The 25,110-nt window shown below is 47.0% G+C and overlaps 2 protein-coding genes across 2 annotated transcripts in view; both read right to left on the reverse strand.

Moving 5' to 3' along the window:
* Window positions 1-5,809, reverse strand: part of LOC136674691 (phosphatidylinositol 4,5-bisphosphate 5-phosphatase A) — a 26,050-nt gene extending 20,241 nt beyond the window's left edge. The window contains exons 1-4 of the mRNA XM_066650830.1: window positions 5,698-5,809; window positions 2,846-2,953; window positions 2,490-2,598; window positions 1,569-1,685 (exon numbers count right to left, since the gene is read on the reverse strand). Coding sequence (XP_066506927.1) covers window positions 1,569-1,685; window positions 2,490-2,598; window positions 2,846-2,919 — 300 coding nt within the window. The 5' untranslated portion in view covers window positions 2,920-2,953; window positions 5,698-5,809. The remainder of the gene's footprint in view (window positions 1-1,568; window positions 1,686-2,489; window positions 2,599-2,845; window positions 2,954-5,697) is intronic.
* A 5,838-nt stretch (window positions 5,810-11,647) lies between these two features.
* On the reverse strand, window positions 11,648-24,498 carry smtna (smoothelin a). The gene is made up of 9 exons (XM_066651654.1): window positions 24,430-24,498; window positions 21,543-21,662; window positions 20,106-20,181; window positions 19,675-19,797; window positions 17,824-17,887; window positions 16,061-16,184; window positions 15,557-15,708; window positions 14,637-14,822; window positions 11,648-13,476 (listed from the first exon to the last, which is right to left on the reverse strand). The coding sequence occupies exons 2-8, from the start codon at window positions 21,636-21,638 to the stop codon at window positions 14,672-14,674; spliced, it is 786 nt and encodes a 261-aa protein (XP_066507751.1). The 5' UTR covers window positions 21,639-21,662; window positions 24,430-24,498; the 3' UTR covers window positions 11,648-13,476; window positions 14,637-14,671.
* Window positions 24,499-25,110: the final 612 nt, after the last annotated feature.

The raw sequence follows: 25,110 nt of genomic DNA on the forward strand, positions 1-25,110 counted from the left end.
AGGGAGAACACACCACACTCCTCACAGACAGTCACCCGGAGGAAACCCACGCAGACACAGGGAGAACACATCACACTCCTCACAGACAGTCACCCGGAGGAAACCCACGCAGACACAGAGAGAACACGCCACACTCCTCACAGACAGTCACCCGGAGGAAACCCACGCAGACACAGAGAGAACACGGCACACTCCTCACAGACAGTCACCCGGAGGAAACCCACGCAGACACAGAGAGAACACACCACACTCCTCACAGACAGTCACTCGGAGGAAACCCACGCAGACACAGGGAGAACACATCACACTCCTCACAGACAGTCACCCGGAGGAAACCCACGCAGACACAGGGAGAACACATCACACTCCTCACAGACAGTCACCCGGAGGAAACCCACGCAGACACAGAGAGAACACGCCACACTCCTCACAGACAGTCACCCGGAGGAAACCCACGCAGACACAGAGAGAACACGGCACACTCCTCACAGACAGTCACCCGGAGGAAACCCACGCAGACACAGAGAGAACACACCACACTCCTCACAGACAGTCACCCGGAGGAAACCCACGCAGACACAGGGAGAACACACCACACTCCTCACAGACAGTCACCCGGAGGAAACCCACGCAGACACAGGGAGAACACATCACACTCCTCACAGACAGTCACCCGGAGGAAACCCACGCAGACACAGAGAGAACACGCCACACTCCTCACAGACAGTCACCCGGAGGAAACCCACGCAGACACAGAGAGAACACACCACACTCCTCACAGACAGTCACCCGGAGGAAACCCACGCAGACACAGGGAGAACACATCACACTCCTCACAGACAGTCACCCGGAGGAAACCCACGCAGACACAGAGAGAACACGCCACACTCCTCACAGACAGTCACCCGGAGGAAACCCACGCAGACACAGAGAGAACACGCCACACTCCTCACAGACAGTCACCCGGAGGAAACCCACGCAGACACAGAGAGAACACACCACACTCCTCACAGACAGTCACCCGGAGGAAACCCACGCAGACACAGGGAGAACACACCACACTCCTCACAGACAGTCACCCGGAGGAAACCCACGCAGACACAGGGAGAACACATCACACTCCTCACAGACAGTCACCCGGAGGAAACCCACGCAGACACAGGGAGAACACACCACACTCCTCACAGACAGTCACCCGGAGTGGGACATGAACACACAACCTCCAGGAGCTGTGACAGAGACACCACCTGCTGCTCCACTGTGCCACCCTCATATCAATATAAAATAGTGAAATATTAAATTATATCAAAAACGACAGCAGCGACACACACACACACACACACACACACACAAAGATAAAAACACTTAACCTAACCTTTCTGCAACACACTTTCCCTGTCTTTGATTCTCATTTTTCATCTGACCATCAAAGGCCCCTGAACCCACCGGAGCCTGCTGCATGTCTCTGATGTTAAACATCAAAGTGTCAGTGAAGCGCAACTGAAGGAGAGAAGATTGAATCTCAGTTGAGGTGTGTGTGTGTGTGTGTGTGTGTGTCACTGACTCACCCAGTATCCCCCGAGCCCCGTGCGCGTGCTCTGGGTTTGGACGCCGCGCAGGAACGGCAGGTGACAGAACTTAGAGAAGACCAGCAGCAGAACACCCTGCATCCTCTGGGACGCCACCTACAGGTCAATAACATCACACAGTCTAGTGCAGAATAAGACATTAAAGGTGCATTTTCTCCAATAATTCCTCCTCATACTATAAAACACCCAATACACTGACACCTAGTGACCTGGATGTGTCTGAGGTTTCCTTTAAAACAGTCGTCCTGTGTGGGAGACCCGCTCTGTGGAGCATAAACTGGCTCATGCAGAGATTACAAGGCAATTTGCTTCTTCGTCTCTTGTGAGATGCACGTTACAAAAACGTGAAAATAAATAATTACTCTCATAAACATTGTTTATGTTTTTTTTATTCTTTCTATAAACCACTCCAGCCACTTAGGCCCAACACAAACTACTGTCAATCAATACGTCAGGTGTTTGTTCCGAGGACCGCCCACGTGAGAGCTTTTAGAGAGTCATCAAGCGTTTGAGTGTCTGGTTCCTATCACAATCACTGTGAATAATTCTGTCGAGAGTGTGAGCACTCACTATGACCAACAGTGTCGAATGATCCTCTGTCAAATTCACTTTCAGCCTCTGGATCTAACGCCTCTAGGCCACGCCCATCCAGGTGGAGAAGGATCAGAGAGAGCAGAGCTAAAGGTTGCTGACCACTCTGTATACAGCAGGTATTAAGGTATAAAAGGAGTGTGATGAGTCGGCTGGTCCTCCCTCCCCCGTCACGCTTTAGTTACGTTGTGTTAGCTGCTGTTCAAAAAGAAGTGGTGGCTCTCAGCGTGACAGGGATTGTGTACTGATTTGAGACCTGTCTAAAAGGTGGAAGTGACTTGGAGAAAACAACAGAAGCACTACACTGACCAGAACATATCCAAAGCGGCAGAGAGTGTCCATACACAGCTCGATCCACTGGTCTGAAAAGAGGACGTCCTTCAGCCTCTTATTGATCATAGAGTTCACCTCCTGGAAGCTGTGGGATGATGAGGACGAGACAACACAAGAAAACAGATTAAAAAACAAACAAGGGAGAAACAGCAGGGTAAAGAGAGTACAGCTCCGCTCTCCGTTTCCCTGGAGACTTTCAACATTTCCAAATAATCAGGCACCTGCTCCAGCCAATTAAAGCCTTAAATACGGATCTCCACATGGACCCAGGAGCGTGTTTGGACCTGTCTACAGTACCACAACACTGCAGAGGAAAATATGACGCATCTCACCCCACGATAAACATGTCCGTGCTCCCATCGCTGACCCCAGACCCGAACAGGCCGCTGATGTCATCAGGAGGCATCGCAGAACCCACGTTCCAGGTGACGATGTACACCCTAGTGATCAGAGAACCAAGTTATTAACAGGAGAACACAGCATTACATAAAAACCATCTTATCAAAGAGAACCAATGAAATAAAACAGAGAACCATGGCATTAACTAGAGAACCATGTAATTACATACAGAACCATGCCATTATTTAGAGGAACCTGTTATTAACTAGAGAACCATGTAATTAAATGCAGAACAATGGCATTAAATAAAGAACCATTACCTACAGAACCATGCCATTAACTAATTATCTAGAGAACCATGTCATTAATCAGAGTGGTAACACACTAAATGAAGAACCAAAACATTAATGAAAGAACCATGTAGTTAAAATAAATCCTCAGCAAAGATCCTAGGTATAAACTCAGGTGATAATGAGAGCACCACAACACTGAGGGAACCATGTCATTAACAACTGAACCACAGCTTTAACAAGAGAACCTTTGCTTTTAGGTTTCAGTCCCTCATACAGAACGAGTTCTTCAAGCGGAACCCTCACACACCCCCGCCCCCAGGCAGTAGACTGCATCTCACGGCCACAAGTTAACGTCCACTGGATCAGAGGAATAATCGTTAGTGCTGTACTGAAGGAGGCTTGTGATCAGTAGATTCTCGTAACACGTCCACGGAGCTCTTGGCAGCGTGAGGAGCAGATGCACGCTCACAGTAAACATCATCCTGGTTCCTGCTCACGTGGCTGGCACAGGACAGGACATGACTTAGAGCAGAACGCTGTGAGAAATCTGTGAAATCTGGAGCTGGCAGCAGGGCCACACCACACAGCTCCAAGACCATTCTGTCGCTCAGAAACAGGAGAGAGAGAGAGAGAGAGAGGGAGAGAGAGAGAGAGAGAGAGAGAGAGAGAGAGAGAGGGAGAGACAGAGAGAGAGAGAGAGAGAAGGAGAGAGAGAGAGACAGAGAGAGAGAGAGAGAGAGAGAGAGAGAGAGGGAGAGACAGAGAGAGAGAAGGAGAGAAACAGAGAGAGAGAGACAGAGAGAGAAAGGAGGGAGAGAGAGAGAGAGAGAGAGAGAGAGAGAGAGAGAGAGAGAGATATGAGGAGCTAACGTGTGAAATCAGACAATCTCTAATTTCATTCCTCTCCACTGAGACCCTCGCTCCTGAGACCCGGCGTCCCAAAACAGATCCATTTAGAGAGCAGGTTAAACTGTTCTGGGAGCATGATCTGATTGGTAATTCGATAAAAATATAATGTGCTGGATCTTCGGAGCTGATATTATGGGACAGGTAAACAATCCAAGAGTCTAATATATAGGTTTGCAGCACTGGGGACTTTGTGGCAATGGCAAAATGCATCATTAATCATGTAATTATCTACTGATATTGTTATAGAAATGAAGAAATGTCAAAATCTGGACAGAGATATTTCTCTCTGGGACTCCTCCAGCTGTAGTCCGGCAGCACACGTTCATGTTTTTCATGGGAATGGCTTCATAGTGTTCGATCAATAGTAGTGTCACATCTCTAAAGTTGTGCAGCCCTAGTGAACAGGAAGTGTTCTGTTTGACTGACAGCGTGAGGCGGAGGAATATCTGCCGGTTCCAGTTTGATTCTCATTGTGCGTCTCTATAAACAAAGTCAGACTACAGCCTGCTGTGAACTGGATGATAACAAAGGTCTGTTTACAGCAAGCAAACACACTGCAAGAGATTCAGCCAATAAAATCAATTACGTTCACGAATCATATTACATAATAAAGGTCCTCTGGCGTAAGGTCTATGATGCAAGCCAAGGACAATAAACAGTTGTGGTTTTACAGAAACACAGACCTCAGCATCGCAGTGGTAGTGTAATGCTTTGAAAATGACTACTACACTTTACACTTTACACAACTACAGTCTTTAAGGTCCACCTCCACCACTGCCCTGTGTTAGTGGTTGCCATTTAATCAGTGCATTTCTGAACTGCTTCCAATAGGTTGCTTTTTTACAGAAGTCACAGAGGTCCTTGCTTTTTTTTCCCCCAAAATTCTGGACACCTCACAGTTTAAACCTTATCACTGCAAATATCAAAGATAAATAAACTCCTCCACAGTGGAACACAGTTCTGTTTCTTAATGAAACGTCTGTGACCCGCTTCAGTCCAAACCCCACGAGCCCCACAGCAGTGTTCTCCCCCTGTGTAAACAGCCCTGTTCAGAACGCCCGCTTTCAGCACCTGTTCCTTTAAATGATAACGAGCCGCTCGCTGTTCACCCCGACCCCGAGCGCACAGCAGTGAGGAGCGAGGAGCAGAAGCTCTGGTTTTTAGCCATTTTCACTCTGTTCTCTTTCTTCTCCGTTTTTACTCAGTGCTCTTATTTCTCCGCGCTCGTTGTGTCTGTTTTGCTGAGTTTAACCTCGTCTTTGCGCTCTCACATAAACACGGGTCCAGCGCTGTGATTGGACAGACTCAGACGAGGGGGCGGGGCCATTCTAAAGTCTCTGCACTTGACGTCAGAAGCAGAGAACAATCTGAACGGCTCATTTTATACCATGTTTTCTGGCCTAGGCAGCGCCTAGACTGGAAGGTCTAGTTTCACAGTGTGTCGGTTGGTGGGCTACTGATCCCCATATTAATCTCCCCATGTCCCCGTGATAATGAAGGGTTTACACTGTTTTTATATAAATACGCTACAGCAGAAGAAATTGTTCCTTTGATGTAACACCAAACCATTGCTATGGAAACACATTCTGAGAGTGATGAAGGAGCTGTAAATATTTATGAGCTTTAAAAAGAGAAAGTCTCACCTAAAGCCATCGTTCTCGTTGGCCGGAAGCTTGTGGTCAGTGCCGCTGGGGCTCGTGGCTGGCTCTGGACTCTGGCTGGGACGGGGATTAGTTTTAGAGTGGGCGCTGGCGGTGGGGGTTGGTTTGGGGATAAGGTTGGGGTGTGTGTTTGGAGAGTGTTGAGTCGCGCGACTGGGCTGTGTAGGGGGACTAGGGAAGGCTATAGGGCTGGGCAGTGAGTTGAGGCTGAGCTGGGTGTTTCGGGGGCTCTGGGGGCTGAGGTGTGGCTGGGATGTTTCTGTGGGGGAATGGGACAGAGGTGAAGGGATAATGGTGTGGACTGGAGTTAAAGGTAAAATAGCAGGCGGCTCCACAGTTCTGAACGGTTTTGCGGTAGGCCTGGGTCGGCTGATGCTGATGGAATTGGTGCCTGGATTTCCTCGTTCCGGCTGGGGTGAATCACACGGCTGAGACGAGCCAATAGCTGGGGGGTTTCCAGCCTTCTCTCCGGGGGAGGTCAAGGACGTCATGCTGGATGTGGGGGTGAAAGAAGTCCTGCTGCTTCTCTAGACTACACTAGATCATCAACCTTCAGAGAGAGTATTCAGAGAAAACAAACCTACAGATTAACCCATAAGAGCCCAGGCTCAGTTCACCATGAAGCCAAGTGATGAGAGATATATAACAGACCAAAGAAACAATATGGAAACCTTTTGTTCACACTATTTCTTGCCGTATTCTGTAACATAAACATCACTGGGGCGGCACGGTGGAGCAGCAGGTAGGTGTCGCAGTCACAGCTCCAGGGTCCTAGAGCTTGTGGGTTCAAGTCCTGCTCCGGGTGACTGTCTGTGAGGAGTGTGGTGTGTTCTCCCTGTGTCTGCGTGGGTTTCCTCCGGGTGACTGTCTGTGAGGAGTGTGGTGTGTTCTCTCTGTGTCTGCGTGGGTTTCCTCCGGGTGACTGTCTGTGAGGAGTGTGGTGTGTTCTCCCTGTGTCTGCATGGGTTTCCTCCGGGTGACTGTCTGTAAGGAGTGTGGTGTGTTCTCTCTGTGTCTGCGTGGGTTTCCTCCGGGTGACTGTCTGTGAAGAGTGTGGTGTGTTCTCTCTGTGTCTGCGTGGGTTTCCTCCGGGTGACTGTCTGTGAGGAGTGTGGTGTGTTCTCCCTGTGTCTGCGTGGGTTTCCTCCGGGTGACTGTCTGTAAGGAGTGTGGTGTGTTCTCTCTGTGTCTGCATGGGTTTCCTCCGGGTGACTGTCTGTGAAGAGTGTGGTGTGTTCTCTCTGTGTCTGCGTGGGTTTCCTCCGGGTGACTGTCTGTGAGGAGTGTGGTGTGTTCTCCCTGTGTCTGCGTGGGTTTCCTCCGGGTGACTGTCTGTAAGGAGTGTGGTGTGTTCTCTCTGTGTCTGCATGGGTTTCCTCCGGGTGACTGTCTGTGAGGAGTGTGGTGTGTTCTCTCTGTGTCTGTAGCCCGGCAGTGTGCGGTCATGTGTTTTAAGGGACTGGCTTTGGAAGCATGGCTGAAGATGAGGGTGGGATTTTTTTAGTTTGGATATTTCCAAAAAACTTGGGCACACTGTTTTCTGCAACACTTCCTACTCCAGCTTTAAGCAGCAAAGCAACGTTTCTGTACAGTGATAAAGAAGAATTGCTACAGAGCTATAAACAAAATCTAACACCAAATATCAACCACTCTGAAATAAGGAATGTATTGGAATTGCACCAATGTACTGCACCGTTCTGATCCACAGCCGTGTGACACGGGCCACAGTGTGTTCTGTTTGAAAGAGAAAGTGAAGCAGGTGAGAGTTGTAGAGGCAGAGGAAGGTGAATGGAATTAGTATGTCCTTCACACTTTCACTTCTGTGTGTGTGTGTGTGTGTGTGTGTGAGGGAGGGAGTCCTGGCCCATGTCCAGCCCTCCTCGTCCATCCCCCGTCTCTGTCCTCTGACATCAGCAGCCTTTCGCAACAGGATCAACTTCTCGGCTGCAGATGACAGACGCTGGCCGCTGGACACTCCCTCGCTCCGCTGTCCTGCTCCACTTTCCCGTTGCCTGGCAACAACTTTTTTGTCGTCCAACAAACCCCTAAAGGAATTGCCACACCACTTGCGATCAAACGTTTTTCCTTTAAAACACGCACCAATCGCTAATGCTGATTGGCTGAGGCTTATCCCAGCTGTGAGATACACCTCAGGGGTCACGCATCCACATCAAACACCTGCAGCTCTCATTTTAGAACTAAACCTTGGCAAAAAAACAATGGCAAAATGGCACTTTAAAATGGTCTTTCATTCAAAAAAAATGATTCGTGCTTAACATTTATAAAGAAGGGTGTATTATATGAAGACGTCATGTTTTATAACGCATTATAACACCTGTTATCACTGTAGGCATTAGGACACTCTCTTATGAGCACAATATTACTATCGTTTCTTATGAAATGTGATTTTGGGAAGTCACACACTTGTTTTATGAAGTATTTAAGTAAATAAGTGTATTTTGGGGAAGCTACGCCAGGCACTGTAGGATAATATACATTGGTCAGCCATGTTTCTATTCTCTCAGCTCCACAGACCATACAGCAGCACTTTGTAGTTCTACAGTTACAGACTGTAGTCTATACAGAGTATGCAGAGCAACAGATGGCCTACACAGGGGAACGCCGAGTGAGTTTTCACCCTGATGATCTCTGTAAACAAACTGAAGCAGATCACTGCAGTGTTTCACAGACGAGAGGAGAGCAAAGACTGCGGGGAGCGTGAATAACACCTCCATGCTGATTAATACAGTGGTATATATATGTTGTCTACGCAGAGACTCAGTACTTTTAAAGTCCAAAAGCTCGAAAACCCGTTAATGTTGAGGAACTACAAGCTACAAGCTGCTCCTGGGCCTGGTGCTGGAGCGAGGGAGATGAAGCTCCACAGTCCTGGGCTGTAAAGCAGTGGAGCTGTGTTCTCTGGAGTGACACAGCTCTATCCAGCACCTCTGGGATGAGTTATAGCGGTGGTTCTGACCCAGGACTGATCACCACCATCAGCACCTGACCTTTAACCCTCTCGTGTCTGAATCAAGTCTTCATATGTTTACATTTTTCTTTGAAGTACAACTCACACGAGATGAAGAGACGTTGTAGTAAAGCCTCTTTACGCTCCATAGAGGGGGTAGTTCTACATTATATCGTCCCCAACACATCCAGGCCACTAGGTGTCAGTGTAATGGCAGTTTCGTATTGTGAAGAAGAAACATTAGAAAATAGCTGACTGCTCCTTTAACAGACACCAGGCGTCTCACTCAGAGAGGCTCCAATGCTGTGGACAGGAGGTTTACTGGTTGGAAGGGAATTCCACACAAAAATGTCGTACGCAGAGTGACGGAGAGTGTGGTGTGAAGTATTTAGCTGTGGCCTGACGCTGAGAGCTGAGGGCTGAGAGCTGAGGGCTGAAAGGTGGTAGGTTCGATTCCCACGAGCGGCAGGAGAACTGAGGGATGTGGGAGTGAAGGAACAGCACTGTCCTCCTCCTCAGTCCACGGCGCAGAACCCACAACTGCCCCCCGCTCTGGGTGTGTTCACAGCCCCTAGTGCACTAGTGTGTGTGTGTGTATTCACTGCCACAGACGGGGTAAAGACACGTTTCCTTGTACATTGTACAGTGATAAATAATTGCACTGTTCATTTCATTGATAGATGGTGGTGATAGGAACCAGACGTCTCTACGTCTGCGCACTTTAAGAGTGTTGAATGAATACGTAATGACTTAATGATGTCAGAGAACAACTGAATACATCTCCACAGCACAAATCTGGCTCCCAGGCATTATTCAGTCACCCACACCTTCACTGTAATCCAAAGGGGCCCCGTTCACTGCGAGTGAAACCAGAACAAGACCTGGGGATGAGATTTTACAGCCGTCTAATTCCATCCTTTATTAAGTGTCACCATCAGAGCTCCGCAGGGTTCAGAACCATTTCACACGGTAACTTTGACTGAGGAGCCTTTAAAGGCGGACGTCCGGTTCCATTCAGCTCCAGTGTAAAAGATCTGTGTCTTTAAGAATCTCTACAATCAACCACTGCACGTCAAACCCGTCTGAATGACCTTGTTCACGTTTTAACTCCTCGGTTAAACACAAACCCACAGCGTCTTTAAGCTTCTCCTCTCTGCACTAGCCACAGACCCCAGGACTGCTCAGTGCCGGTGAGGGATGAGTGTAGGCTCGGGTTCAGCGGCTTATACCACACCTCTGTCCACCTCGCCTTAGGACAGGGGCTCAATAACACGATGGAAACTTTGAGACTGGAGTGTGTGAATGCGCAGTGGAGAGGTCGGTATCAACACTGACCTCCCTCTAAGGTCCAGTGCTGGATTCAACCTAATCATTATTGAATATTCATTTAAAACAGCAGTAAATATTGAGTTAGTCGCTGGAAAAGTCAGAGGCTCGTTACTAAGGAAACGGCTTTACCTTCTTCAGGCTCCGCAAGGTGAAAGGAAAAGAAGGAGAGGGGTAAATCACTACATCCGCCGCCTCCGGTGCACACGCAGCTCTTAAAGCCGTGCCCGCTCCTCAGGTGCAGCTGCTCCGGTCGAGGCAGGAGAGGACGGAGGGGAGCAGCTCATCCTGCGCAGGTGTGTGAACTTGTGTGTGTGTGTGTGTGTGTGTGTGTGTCAGGACTCAGCATCCTCTCGCGCTGCAGTGCTCTGGAGGTGACACACGCCGTCACGCGCTTTTTTTCTAACCGTCTACCGGCGCTGGGATGTACTCCCACCCGTATTCAGACAAGCCCCGCCCCCTGCGGCTCTGATTGGATAGAGGAACACGGCATGCTGCGCTGTGATTGGCTACAACTGTGACGAATCTGGAGAAATTAGATTTTGATCAGATTGTGTTCTGTGGGGAATTATCATTCAATTAAATAAACACATTTTACTGGAATTCTGAAATAAAACATGAAAAACTATATGTATTTATCGCTTTAAATACAAATATTTAACTCTACAATTTATGTTTCATTTACTTTTTTAAGGACTTCAATTTTAAACAAAAGTTTCTTTAATTTCTACTGTTTCTGTTAAGTTCAATTCTATTAAAATTATCATAACAACCCCAGACAGGACAACTCTCTATTAGCACATGTTCTCTGTGTGTACACTATGTGCCACCAGAACTAGCATAGTGTAATAAACGTGATCAAATTTGTGCAGCAGGTGGTGTCTCTGTCACAGCTCCAGGGTCCTAGAGGTTGTGGGTTCGAGTCCCGCTCCAGGTGACTGTCTGTGAGGAGTGTGGTGTGTTCTCTCTGTGTCTGCGTGGGTTTCCTCCGGGTGACTGTCTGTGAGGAGTGTGGTGTGTTCTCTCTGTGTCTGCGTGGGTTTCCTCCGGGTGACTGTCTGTGAGGAGTGTGGTGTGTTCTCCCTGTGTCTGCGTAGGTTTCCTCCGGGTGACTGTCTGTGAGGAGTGTGGTGTGTTCTCCCTCTGTCTGCGTGGGTTTCCTCCGGGTGACTGTCTGTGAGGAGTGTGGTGTGTTCTCCCTGTGTCTGCGTGGGTTTCCTCCGGGTGACTGTCTGTGAGGAGTGTGGTGTGTTCTCTCTGTGTCTGCGTGGGTTTCCTCCGGGTGACTGTCTGTGAGGAGTGTGGTGTGTTCTCTCTGTGTCTGCGTGGGTTTCCTCCTGGTGCTCCAGTTTCCTCCCACGCTCCAAAAACACACGTTGGTAGGTGGATTGGAGACTCAAAAGTGTCCGTCGGTGTGAGTGTGTGATTGTGTCACTCTGTAAAGGACTGGCACCCCCTCCTGCCTTGTGCCCAGTGATTCTGGGTAGGCTCCAGACCCACCACCACCCAGAACTGGATGGGGGTTACAGACAATGAATGAATAATTGTGTGGAAGGTTTAGGGAAAAGGCTTGTGGGATAAAATGTATTGTCATACCATTTATTTATTTATTTTATACAGTTACAACATTTAGTGCACACTTCAAACAATAAAGATCTGAACACTGCTATAAAGCAAAGCGTTTCTGTAAATTTCTGCATTATTAAAGGCGTGTGACGTAAACATTTAAAAGCCTGTGTGGTTTGGTGTGAAATGCACTGTTCCACAGAAACTAACCCAGTCAGAAAGGTTCACAGTAGTTACGAATGGAACCAGACGTCCAACTCTAAAATCTACACACAGACATTAAAAGGCAAGTCTTTCTCCAAATGCTGGTGTCATATAATGAACTTTACCATTCAGTTCTCAACCAGTGACCTGTGTCCTCCTCCTTTAGTGTTTATGAGGGTGCATGTTGGGTGATGTACGGCAAGGTAGACTTCTCTAATTTTCCCATTATCATCCATCCATATAAACCTCTTTAGACCGGTGGAGCCACTGGACGCAATGGAGGGGAATGTCAGTGCTGTATTTGTGTTGTAGACATAAAGAAGCCTGGGGACGCATTCGGAACGTGTTTTAGAAAAGGACCACTTCAGAGAAATGCTTTTATATTAACCTTGTACTTTTGAAAAAAATGTTATTGTTCGAAAATTATCCAAGGTTTTCCTACATTTTTTTTCTTACCTCTTAAGAACAATTCCAAGAAAACTGGTATTCATAAAAAAAGAACCTGCTCTTAAATATTCTCTTATCTATTCGCTGGGTCTCAGACGGAGTTCAGAAGTTCAGCCTCTAAAAGGAACCACAAGAATTAACTCCCATTTAAATACGGAAAAAAGAGGCTGTTTTTAAATTCTGTTAAATTCTACATAAGAAAAATAACAGAAGATGGAACATAATGTGCTGTTTGAATCTGTGTTTTAGAGGGAAGTATTGTAGGCGAGAATGTGGTGTGTTCTCCCTGTGTCTGTGTGGGTTTCCTCTGGGTGACTGTCTGTGAGGAGTGTGGTGTGTCCTCCCTGTGTCTGTGTGGGTTTCCTCCGGGTGACTGTCTGTGAGGAGTGTGGTGTGTTCTCCCTGTGTCTGCGTGGGTTTCCTCCGGGTGACTGTCTGTGAGGAGTGTGGTGTGTTCTCCCTGTGTCTGCGTGGGTTTCCTCCGGGTGACTGTCTGTGAGGAGTGTGGTGTGTTCTCTCTGTGTCTGCGTGGGTTTCCTCCGGGTGCTCCAGTTTCCTCCCACCCTCCAAAAACACAGGTGGATTGGAGACACAAAAGTGTCTGTAGGTGTGAGTGTGTGAGTGAATGTGTGAGTGTGTGTCGCCCTGTAAAGGACTGGCGTCCCCTCCAGGGTGTGTTCCTGCCTTGCGCCCAGTGATTACAGGTAGGCTCCAGATCCACCGCCGCCCTGAACTGGATAAGGGTTACAGACAGTGAGTGAGTGAGTATTGAAGGCTTAGGATTGTGAAGAAAATCCAAATAAAATCTGAATGAATGAGTCAGGGGTAGTCTCTAGGAAGTCAGTAAGTTGTAAACAGCAGTGGAAAGGACACATTACTAACAGCTGATAGCAGAAAACATGAAAAAAATAACTGTACGTATGAACCGTCTCATGAATGACTCAGTGTTTATCTTAATATTCTTGGTCTGTTTTTCAAATCCAGCCTCTGGTTTTCATTAGCACCACTTTAAAGGAGTCAGAGTTTCTCTGCAATCAACCACTTCACACCAAACAATAACAATGACTCTCATTTCACTCTGAAGAAAGTTTAGAAACTTCCTCTTTAATTCTCTTAAAGGACCGAAGGAGATATCTCTCTGTCCCTGAGGAAGTGTGTGTGTGTGTGTGTGTGTGTGTGTGCTGGCCTGCAGCTCTCCTGTATCACTCCATCAATCCTTCTCGTGTGGAGACTCCTTCTCAGCTGCTTCCCTGGAAAAGACCACATGGGAAAGAATGCGTGAGACTAACGTCTTCTATAAAGTCATCCATTCTTCTTAACTGCAGCTATTTCGTTGTCACTGAGTCTATTCCTAGACCATGAACTATGTGAAATATTCTCAGTCCTAATCCTGGGGGATCATTTCTGATGATGCAGAGCCCATTATGTAAGGGTCGTGCTGAAAGGTGGAGGTTTTTAAATGACAGATGACTGTGGGGTAAATATAATCCAGAGTTAAGATCTAATCTCTTTAATAAGCCTTGTGACTTTCAGCTTTCAGCACGGCGAGAAACAGCGCCATAAAAATTCATCCAGGCAAGAACACACACACACACACACACACACACACACACACACACACACACACATTACCTTTCTGTGCTGAGAGAGATTAATAGACATAATCTTTTTTCAATTTACTGAGCTCTCCCTCACATCTCAGATACATTAACGGACACTGATTGTAATCTCTGTTTATTCACATTTGCTCTGGGATTGTATGCATTTAAAGGAACCGTCTGCATCAAAGTGCAGATAAATCTTGTCCAACGTTAAAGGGCACAAATTAAGAAAAGATAACTTTAAAGGATTTATGAACATTAACCCACACACTGTGAAACAAGACCTTAGTCTGAAAACACGGGATAAAACGAGTCGTTCTGATCCTGCTCCGCTTCTGACGTCAAGTGCAGAGACTTTAGAATGGCCCCGCCCCCTCGTCTGAGTCTGTCCAATCACAGCGCTGGACCCGTGTTTATGTGAGAGCACAAAGACGAGGTTAAACTCAGCAAAACAGACACAACGAGCGCGGAGAAATAAGAGCACTGAGTAAAAACGGAGAAGAAAGAGAACAGAGTGAAAACGGCTAAAAACCAGAGCTTCTGCTCCTCGCTCCTCACTGCTGTGCGCTCGGGGTCGGGGTGAACAGCGAGCGGCTCATTATCATTTAAAGGAACAGGTGCTGAAAGCGGGCGTTCTGAACAGGGGCTGTTTACACAGGGGGAGAACACTGCTGTGGGGCTCGTGGGGTTTGGACCAAAGCGGGTCACAGACGTTTCATTAAGAAACAGCACTGTGTTCCACTGTGGAGACGAGAGGTGTATGTGTCTCCTTTAATGTAAATTCACTGTATGTGTGTGTTCTGACTCACCTTTGTGACTCTGTGTGTCTGTGTGTGTTTGGTTGTTATGGGGCTTTCTTTTTGGTTTTGACAAGGCCTTTTTCCACCAGGCAGCGGTAGAACTCCTGGATGTAGGTGTACACACACTTCCAGTCCGGCTCTCGCATTCTCAACAAATCATCAACATCCAGGAGAGGAGGACAGTCAGCGAGCCTTCTACACACACACACACACACACACATTAGCTGTCTGTATGGGAGTAAACAGTACATAAGATAAATAAATGTAGATTATATTGATAGAAATAGTGAGGATGTGTGAGATGTACACAGTCAAAACATTTAAAAAAATACTCAATGGAAAACAAACCTGAGACTAATGTTATACATAAAATATGGCGCAAAGCCCGGTCTGAAACATGACACTCCAGCAGCAGACCTCTAACACACATGTCAATATCCCTGCACTCATTGAAATAGGTCACATTCTCTCTCTCTCTCACACACACACACACACACACACACACACACACACACACGTGTCAATATCCATACTCCCAAAATGACAGGCCTCACAGACACACACCATATTCACACTCAGAACACAGTATTATACACTGAACCCTGCTCCTGACCGTTGAGGAACAGGGAGAAATGGGGATATGAAAGTATGCAGAACAACAGACGGCCTACAGTCTGTAATTGTAGAACTACAAAGTGCCCCTGTGTGGTGAGTGGAGCTGATCAAACGGACAGTGCTGTGTACATACAATGTAAGTGTTCCTAATCCAGTGTATACTCTGAACTATACATACACACATGTACGTCTGTGTGTGTACGTCTGTGTGTGTGTAGGTGTGTGTGTCTCTGTGTTTGTCTCTGTGTGTGTGTAGGTGTGTGTGTCTCTGTGTTTGTCTCTGTGTGTGTGTGTAGGGGTATATTACTCCTTACTCTGCTGTTTTGAAAGCCTTCTCAAAGTTGGCTCTGCGGTCGTATGGGTCCAGCGTGCAGTAATCAAAGCCTTCAGGAAAAAACCTGTGCACCAGGGCACAGAAAGCCAGGCCGTCCGCCCAGCTGGACGAGAAGTTATGGATCTCCACTCCCTGTTTACACAAAGAGACGGGCTTTTACACTGCTGCCTGGTGGACGCTGAAGCAGCCCCAGACCGAAGCCCGTCGATGAAGAGTGTAAACTGAATGTAAATGTAGCTCATTGCGTAACTAATCATATAATCAATCAGGTAGTTACACGTGTGTGAAGTTATGTAACGTGTGAATAATTACGTAACGTGAATTGAGAGTACAACTCTGTGAACAATAACTGTGAAGCTCCAAGGGTTAGTGTGTGCTGTAAAGGGACAGTTAAACCTGCCCCAATGATGGATTAAATAAGGCAGAGTTGGTAGGTACCATTGCAGCAGAGGTCACTGTAGCCCCCACACACACCCCCCGTTACCTCATATGGTTCAGTCTTGGCTCTGCACCAGTCCAGCAGCATCTGTTTGACGTCTTTGGTGTTTGGTCCACCGAGCGCTGAGCCACGCTGAACTTTAACCCCAGCAGCTGGAGGACGGGGCGGACTGTGCGCAGAAACAGAGGAGAACCAAACCAGAACCGAGGATAAGTTTAAAGGGGAAGTTGAGCCAGGCCAAGAGTCACACGCTGCAGCAGCGCATCCCAGAGGAAATATCAGTCTGTTTAGTGTCTCTCAGTCAGCAGTGAGATCAGAGGGAGACGTTTGCTGAAGCAGCTGATCATTACTTTTTTACAGAAGGAATTATTAATATTTATTTGAAAGGAGACAAGTTAAGATTTGGTAGTTTTTTTGCTCCTGTGGCTCCCCCTAGTGTAATTAGTTTAAACTAGCACTGTATTGAAATCAATGGGGAGGGACGGTTCCTACCCTCCTAAAGAATTCCATAGTGCAGTTTCTGCAGGTTTGAGCTCAGAGTAACAAAGACTCTCCCTATTACAGCTCAGTGGAGCATCAGTCATTTTGAAGCTGTAACATTAAGGTAAATATATTACGTAGTATTCCTTTAAAGGAGCACTAGGTATTACTTGTTTTATTTCCCACTGTAATTAATTTTTACTGATTCATTGTACTGCAGTCAGTAGGGAGGGGGAAGGAGGGGGGGTGATATCCTACCCTCCTCCAAAACTTACATAGTACAGATTCTGCAGTGCTGAACCTGTCGAAGCAATGACAGAGGCTCCATTCTCCCTACTGCAGCTCAGTGGGGCATCACAATGATTTTGAAGCTGTCACTTTAAGGTAAAAATATTACATAGTGTTCCTTTAATAAGTTCAATATCCAATCTGCATTTCAATTCCAGTTTTCACTTCCCTTGCAGACTTCCACTGACCTTCCCTCAGGGGTCCGAACAGCAGTCACTCACTCAGTCTTTAAACACACACTGAATACCCTCCTCTTTTAATCTTTCTTAAATCAACAATCATTCTGCACTTATTAAAGGCTCACTATTGCACAGATAAATTGATATATATTTGGCAGTGTGTAGTACAGGAGCATTGTGTTTCTAAGAATCCATACTGACTTCTCTATTTGGCAGCATTTAAACCCGAGGGATCTTTTGGATTCCAGCCCGTACCTATGGGAGGTAAACCTGGCCAAAAATAAAACTGAAATGAGAACAATAAAGAAGGACTGGCGCCCCCTCCAGGGTGTGTTCCTGCCTTGCGCCCAGTGATTCCGGGTAGACTCCGGACCCACCGCGACCCTGAACTGGATAAAGGTCACAGACAATGAATGAATGAGTGAATGAAAACAATGAAATGAAAATGCACCAATTAACCAACTTATGCTCCACAGAGTGGGTCCTCCACATGGGGGTGGGGTAGACATTTTTGGCAGAGTTCCCTCCCCAAATATTCTTCAGTTCTACCCTTTGAAATACAGCAGCCTCAGGCTAGTCCAATCACAGGAGAGCTATTATCAGAGAAAATGTATTGAGGAGAAATGCCTGACTCAGGCACTAGAGGGCGCTAGATGGGTTTGTGTGGAACGTTTGTGCAAAATGGTGATTTTTAAAGGTTAATCATGTTTATACAGAAATATGCACTCGTCATTTATTATCATCAACGCAGCGCAGCACTGCTGCCTTATTCCTGAATGTTCTCAGAGCTCCTCTTACTCGTGAGCTACTGAGCTGCATGTACTGTCAGTGTTTCAGCCTCTGTGTGCAGTGTACTCTCACCTGGCTGAGGCTTTAGGGGAGGGACCTGCTGGTGATGGATGTGGAGCCTTTGCCTGAGCTGCTCCTAATCAACCACAAGAAAACAAGAACAATGGGATCAATACGACACCGAATAAAGACAGAACCATGGAAATTAGGGGCAAATGAACTGATTGATAAACTGTCGGAGTGAACGAGCAGCTGATTAATTGAGAGCTAAGGTTTGACAGAAGATACACCTCGCTCTGTTTGGGCTTGTGATATAAGACTAGAGTTGTAGAGAAGATAAAGCATTTCGTAAAAGCTTGTGTTTTCATCACTGTATCATTTGAAAAGTCTGAGTTTGGGTCTCATTCATTCATTCATTCATTCATTGTCTGTAACCCTTATCCAGTTCAGGGTTGTGGTGGGTCCGGAGTCTACCCAGAATCACTGGGCACAAGGCGGGAACACACCCAGGAGGGGGCGCTAGTCCTTCACAGGGCGACACACACTCACACATTCACTCACACACTCACACCTACGGACACTGTTGAGTCTCCAATCCACCTACCAACGTGTTTTTGGAGCGTGGGAGGAAACCAGAGCACCCGGAGGCACGGGGAGACACAGGGAGACACCCACACAGACACAGGGAGAACACACCAACTCCTCACAACTCTGTACATTTTAATCACACCATATTTTAATGTATTGGGGGCAAAATAAAACATAACTTATGAACATAAGCGTCATGCTGGTTTCAATACGTTCGACTCAGCAAACAAACAGGAAATGTGGGAGTACAGGAGAACTCAGCTGACCTCTGTTTCTGTGTAGAATGGTCCTCCCTCGTCCCATCACTTAAAGGAACATCTAAGATTGTGGGTAGTCGCAGTTCTCCCTGGTTATTTACATTCAGAAGCTAAGCATTTTTAAGGTGAATTGATGTTTTGAGGGGAAAAACACGACTGAGGCTGGTACGTGTCTGAAGTGTAACTTTCTTTAAGTTTTTATTCACTGTTTGAATCACCACAGAAACTCATTTGTAACTCGAGCTGTTTAGTTTTATAGCACTGTCGGTAACGCAGTTAGCCGTCGCCTTTAGCATGATGCTAGCTAATGTGGACATCTGTTCTGTAGCAACTCGGTCTCACACTCACTCGTGACCTACAGTCACATAGAGAGGAGACTGCAATTCGTGACATAGTCGTATATTTTACACATTTTATGCGTCAATATCACAATCATAAGTGAATGGGTAATTACCATAAAAACACTATGTGACAGTAACAGGAAACTCCTCCTCATTACAGTCATCACTCATTACTCAGAAAAAGGCATAATGCGAATCACAGATCATAGGTTCTTATTCCAACAAAGGCATAAAGTATTTTATTATAACATTTCTCCTGAGCAATGATTATTATTGGTGTCCTACTTTAGCTTTAACGCTAACGAGAACATTTCTTTCACTTAACGTTATTTTGACTAATTTTCAAAAGGTTAACACTGAAAAGGACATTTCTCTAGACGTTATTTGCTTCGATATTTTAGTAAATAATGAATTAGTTACGTTATATTTTCTGTAAATAAAAATAAGACTGTGGTATTAACGGATGGTAAAGACGCTTTAATGAGGAGGAGTTGTCGTGTTACTGTCATATAGTGTTTTTATGGTAATTACCCATTCACTTATGATTGTGATATTGTCGCATAAAATGTGGAAAATATGTGACTATGTCATGAATTGCAGTCCCCTGTGTATGTGACTGTATCATGAGGAGGAGTGAGACCGGATTGGCCACAGTTAGTGTTCTCCTTCAAGTGTGTTGAACTCTAATGAGGATACACTGGTGGCCGTCTGAATGTTGTGATGTGTTTGAAACTCACTTTGTGTGTGCTGCTGGCCACTGTCCGGTCTGTTTGCAGGTTTCTGAGCCGTGCCGTGTCCAGACGAGTCACGTCCAGCACTAATGGCCTTCTGCCGCGCCGAGCGCTCTCTGTCTCGCTGCTCTGAGCGTCCAAACAGGAACAAACACCCGCCCGATAGAGGGAGAGACCCCATATACAAACATGTCACAGCTCTACACTTCTCAAAAACGTCCAGATAAACAGTTCACCACACACACTCAGCTGATATTAACATGTTATGACACACTCTGGCCCCAAAACCCTTACAGCTCCTGTGATTCATGACCAGGATCCTGGCCGTATCACGAGTAATGGACCTCCAGAGCCTATATAGAATTGATCGGTGTTCTGAGCTGTGCGGAGCTGGCCATGTTTGGTCAAGCTGAAGGTTTTTTGGGCCTGAAGCTCACCTCGCTTTTTCTTCATCAGCTCCCTCATCGCAGCACGAATCATCCGTCTCTCCTCGAAGTCCACAGCTTTGTCCAACTATTAAACACCACACACAAAGACAGATGCCCAATAAATCATAGTTGTTAATGAATCATTTATAATAGACATGGTATAATTCATAACATTTACCAAATAAATAGATACTAAGAAAATAAAAGGAACTGCGGTGTAATTCACAGTGGTTTCTAAATAATACAAAGCAGTAGTGAACATAAACAGTTGGCTCTGTGTATCCATGGGTTCCACGTCATGAGGATTCACCCAGTCATCACTCTTCGGCACTTGATGTTAGAGCATGTGCACCTTGTGTTTCTTTCGTACATTTGTTGGCTGTGTGCCGTGGAGGAAGTCTACGATGGCTGTGTCTGTGCTGAACCTGTACACACTCCCTGTTCTTGTTTCCTGTACGGTATTGTTGTACACTACAGTACAACAATGGTTTATAGTGTCTCCATTGTGTTAAAGATGATCTATTCATTCATTCATTATCTGTAACCCTTATCCAGTTCAGGGCAGGGGTGGGTCCAGAGTCTACCCGGAATCACAGGGCGCAGAGCAGGAACACACCCTGGAGGGGGCGCCAGTCCTTCACAGGACGACACACACTCACACATTCACTCACACACTCACACCTACGGACACTTTTGAGTCTCCGATCCACCTACCAACGTGTGTTTTAGGAGTGTGGGAGGAAACTCACACAGACACAGGGAGAACACACCACACTCCTCACAGACAGTCGCCCGGAGGAAACCCACGCAGACAGAGAGAGAACACACCACACTCCTCACAGACAGTCACCCGGAGGAAACCCACGCAGACACAGAGAGAACACACCACACTCCTCACAGACAGTCACCCGGAGGAAACCCACGCAGACACAGGGAGAACACACCACACTCCTCACAGACAGTCACCCGGAGCGGGGCTCAAACCCACAACTTTCAGGACCCTGGAGCTGTGACAGAGACACTACCTGCTGCTCCACTGTGCCACCCACTACATTGGGATTTTTAACCCACAAATAATTTAAAAATACAGTAATTAAAAAATGTGTTCCATGTTGTTTCTTTGGCCTGTTTTATATTTTTCATAATTCGGCTTCGTGGTGAATTGAGTCTGGGCTCTAATGGTGAGGTCAAGGTGAAAGGTGAAGGTAAAATCTCCATGGAAATGTATATATTAAAATGGAATGCCCTGGAGCAGCTGCACATGAGCCCAAAGCTGGAGGAACTGGGTTGTCTGGAGTGACGGAGCACAACCCTGAACTAATCATCCACCCTCAGCACCTGACCTCACTGATGCTTTCGTGGCTGAATTCTATCAAATCCCCACAGCAATGTACCAATATAATAAGCTGTTAGAGGAGCACAGAACGGTTCAGTCTTCTCTCTCACCATGTCACTCAGCACTTCCTCGTCCTCGATGGCGGCGAGCTGTTCTTGCGTTAACGGACCGGCACTGGACGGCGTCTCCTCGGTTCTGTTCTCCATGCTTTACTCCCTCGCTACTGCTCCCTGGGACGGGGGGAGGAAGGGTGAGCAGAAGAGGAAGAGACAAGGGAAAATATTTACAGTCTTGATGAAGAAAGCAGTGGTGCTGTGTGTTTTATCTTTTCAGGGACGGAGGCCTTACCCCTTCCCTCCTCGATGCTCGCTAGGAGCTCACTAACAGTGTTCTAGATAACAGGGAAAATATTTAGTTGATTATTCATTCATGTATTCATTCACTCACACACACACTCACCCAGTCACTAACACACACACACACACCTGTGGAAAATGTTTTTTTTCTTCTTCTTTTTAAGGACATTTTAGAACCGATATATCCCTGTGTTTGTGGAATGTAAGGGGTACTAACACTGCCTTTTACACACAGTCAAAAGTCAGGGCTCTTGGGACACATCCACATTTCCCAGTTTTGGGCAGTTTCCCAAGGGGCTTAAAAAGGGACGGCAGCCAGATTTCTCCAGCCTCAGGGCCAGCTGACGATGGACTTAAATGGAAGAGTCCACTGCGTAAGGGCCGCTATCGAATGCTGATCTCATGGTGAACACCAAGTGTGTTCAATTGGGCTGAAATAAACCAGGGATACGAGCCCATAACTCAAGTGTTTTTACTCTGGAGAACACTGGAGACACACACACACACACACAGGCTGAGACTCGGTGGAGGATTCCAGTGTCACTGTAAACACACGACTGAATATATGTCTGTGTTTATATAAAGCTTCTGTAACACTTGTAGCTCACGTAAGAAAAGAGGAATCCGCTGCAGACACGACAAGAAAAGGCTTAGAAGTGATACTAGGGCTATCAAATTAAACAGTAAACTGTAGCAGTGTATACTGTGTACTGCTTACAACATCAGTGTACACTAAGATATAGAAGTAGTTTTATTGTTTACTTTTTACATTCACAAAAGTTTATGACGAACCAGTGAAAACAGTCTGACATGATTCATTCTTTCATCCATCCGTGTTCTGTAAGAGCTGCACACTGATCAGGCTCATAGTGGGTCCACTGGGCTCAATAGACACACACAGACACACGTGGAAAATTTCACAAAACAGGGAGAACACACCACACTCCTCACAGACAGTCACCCGGAGGAAACCCACACAGACACAGAGAGAACACACCACACTCCTCACAGACAGTCACCTGGAGGAAACCCACGCAGACACAGGGAGAACACACCACACTCCTCACAGACAGTCACCCGGAGGAAACCCACACAGACACAGAGAGAACACACCACACTCCTCACAGACAGTCACCCGGAGGAAACCCACACAGACACAGAGAGAACACACCACACTCCTCACAGACAGTCACCCGGAGGAAACCCACACAGACACAGAGAGAACACACCACACTCCTCACAGACAGTCACCTGGAGGAAACCCACGCAGACACAGGGAGAACACACCACACTCCTCACAGAAAGTCACCCGGAGGAAACCCACGCAGACACAGAGAGAACACACCACACTCCTCACAGACAGTCACCCGGAGGAAACCCACGCAGACACAGGGAGAACACACCACACTCCTCACAGAAAGTCACCCGGAGGAAACCCACGCAGACACAGGGAGAACACACCACACTCCTCACAGAAAGTCACCCGGAGGAAACCCACGCAGACACAGGGAGAACACACCACACTCCTCACAGACAGTCACCCGGAGGAAACCCACACAGACACAGAGAGAACACACCACACTCCTCACAGACAGTCACCCGGAGGAAACCCACGCAGACACAGAGAGAACACACCACACTCCTCACAGACAGTCACCCGGAGGAAACCCACGCAGACACAGAGAGAACACACCACACTCCTCACAGACAGTCACCCGGAGGAAACCCACACAGACACAGAGAGAACACACCACACTCCTCACAGACAGTCACCCGGAGGAAACCCACACAGACACAGGGAGAACACACCACACTCCTCACAGACAGCCACCCGGAGGAAACCCACGCAGACACAGGGAGAAAACACCACACTCCTCACAGACAGTCACCCGGAGGAAACCCACACAGACACAGGGAGAACACACCACACTCCTCACAGACAGTCACCCGGAGGAAACCCACACAGACACAGAGAGAACACACCACACTCCTCACAGACAGTCACCCGGAGGAAACCCACGCAGACACAGAGAGAACACACCACACTCCTCACAGACAGTCACCCGGAGGAAACCCACGCAGACACAGAGAGAACACACCACACTCCTCACAGACAGTCACCCGGAGGAAACCCACACAGACACAGGGAGAACACACCACACTCCTCACAGACAGCCACCCGGAGGAAACCCACGCAGACACAGGGAGAAAACACCACACTCCTCACAGACAGTCACCCGGAGGAAACCCACACAGACACAGGGAGAACACACCACACTCCTCACAGACAGTCACCCGGAGGAAACCCACGCAGACACAGAGAGAACACACCACACTCCTCACAGACAGTGCCCTAAGGAGATGAGCACAGGAACCAATCAAATCATCCCAGTTTTCATTGCAAAAATGAATGAGTTTTCTTTGTTTGAGGATTTTGTAAATGTAAGTTCACACATCATTTACAGAGAAAACTTTTTAAATTTGAACACATTGCATTTTATCTTATTTTTTATTGTTAAACAAGTAAATGCAAGTAAATGGATACGGTGCACTACAGTGAACAGAAAATAGTCCAATTCAAGTGTGATCTCTATAATATTCACTTAGAAAAACCACAGAGTGAGAAAGAGACGGCACTCACCTGTTCCGCTGTGTCTGAGAGTGTGAGAGAGCTGAGAGTCCAGCTGTGCGCGCTGCAGTTTGACACACACTCAGTTGAGCCTGGCACTGTCTCAAGGTGTTTTACTGTGGGAGTTTTAGAGCGCTCAAGAAACCCCTCCTTCTCAGAGCCACTGCCAAGGGCCACGAGGAAGAGGGGGATGAGGAAGAGAAGGAAGGAACGAGTGGCATGAGAGAGAAGTGTTCTCTTAACTTCACATGCAGGATATGGCCAAAAGCTTCTTCTGAAATGAAGGGAGTATGTTCCTGAGTTTACACCAGATGCTTCAACATTGCGGTGAGGATCTGACAGCATTCAGCCCGTAAACCTAAATGTGACCCGACTCATCCCACTGTTATTGAATGGAGCACCATTACTCCACAGAACACAGTTACAGTGCAGTTCTAATGCTGGGGGCTTTCTGCTCCTCATAAGACATGGCGGATTCAGCTCATGTGCAGCTGCTCCTGGAACTTCTGCGCCTTAAAGCAGCTGAAATCATCCGTTAGAAAGGGTGTCTACAAATGTTTGGAAACACAGAGTTTCATATTTTTCGAGGAGTCTTTCAGGCCCCCAAAAGAGTTTGGACACCTCACAAATATGTTTTAGTTTCGAAGCAGTACATGTTCAATGATTATGTAATGCACCATGTAGTTGAGGGAG

Source organism: Hoplias malabaricus, chromosome 18, assembly GCF_029633855.1.
Source record: "Hoplias malabaricus isolate fHopMal1 chromosome 18, fHopMal1.hap1, whole genome shotgun sequence".
Lineage (NCBI taxonomy): Eukaryota > Metazoa > Chordata > Actinopteri > Characiformes > Erythrinidae > Hoplias > Hoplias malabaricus.

Excerpts from the sequence above, each read along its gene's own strand:
- smtna (XM_066651654.1), bottom strand. The coding sequence starts at position 21,638 with ATGGAGAACAGAACCGAGGAGACGCCGTCCAGTGCCGGTCCGTTAACG. Across the intron at positions 20,182-21,542 it reads AGGAAGTGCTGAGTGACATG|TTGGACAAAGCTGTGGACTT; the intron begins GTGAGAGAGAAG and ends GGTGTTTAATAG. Across the intron at positions 16,185-17,823 it reads TCCCCTAAAGCCTCAGCCAG|TCCGCCCCGTCCTCCAGCTG; the intron begins GTGAGAGTACAC and ends TTCTGCGCACAG.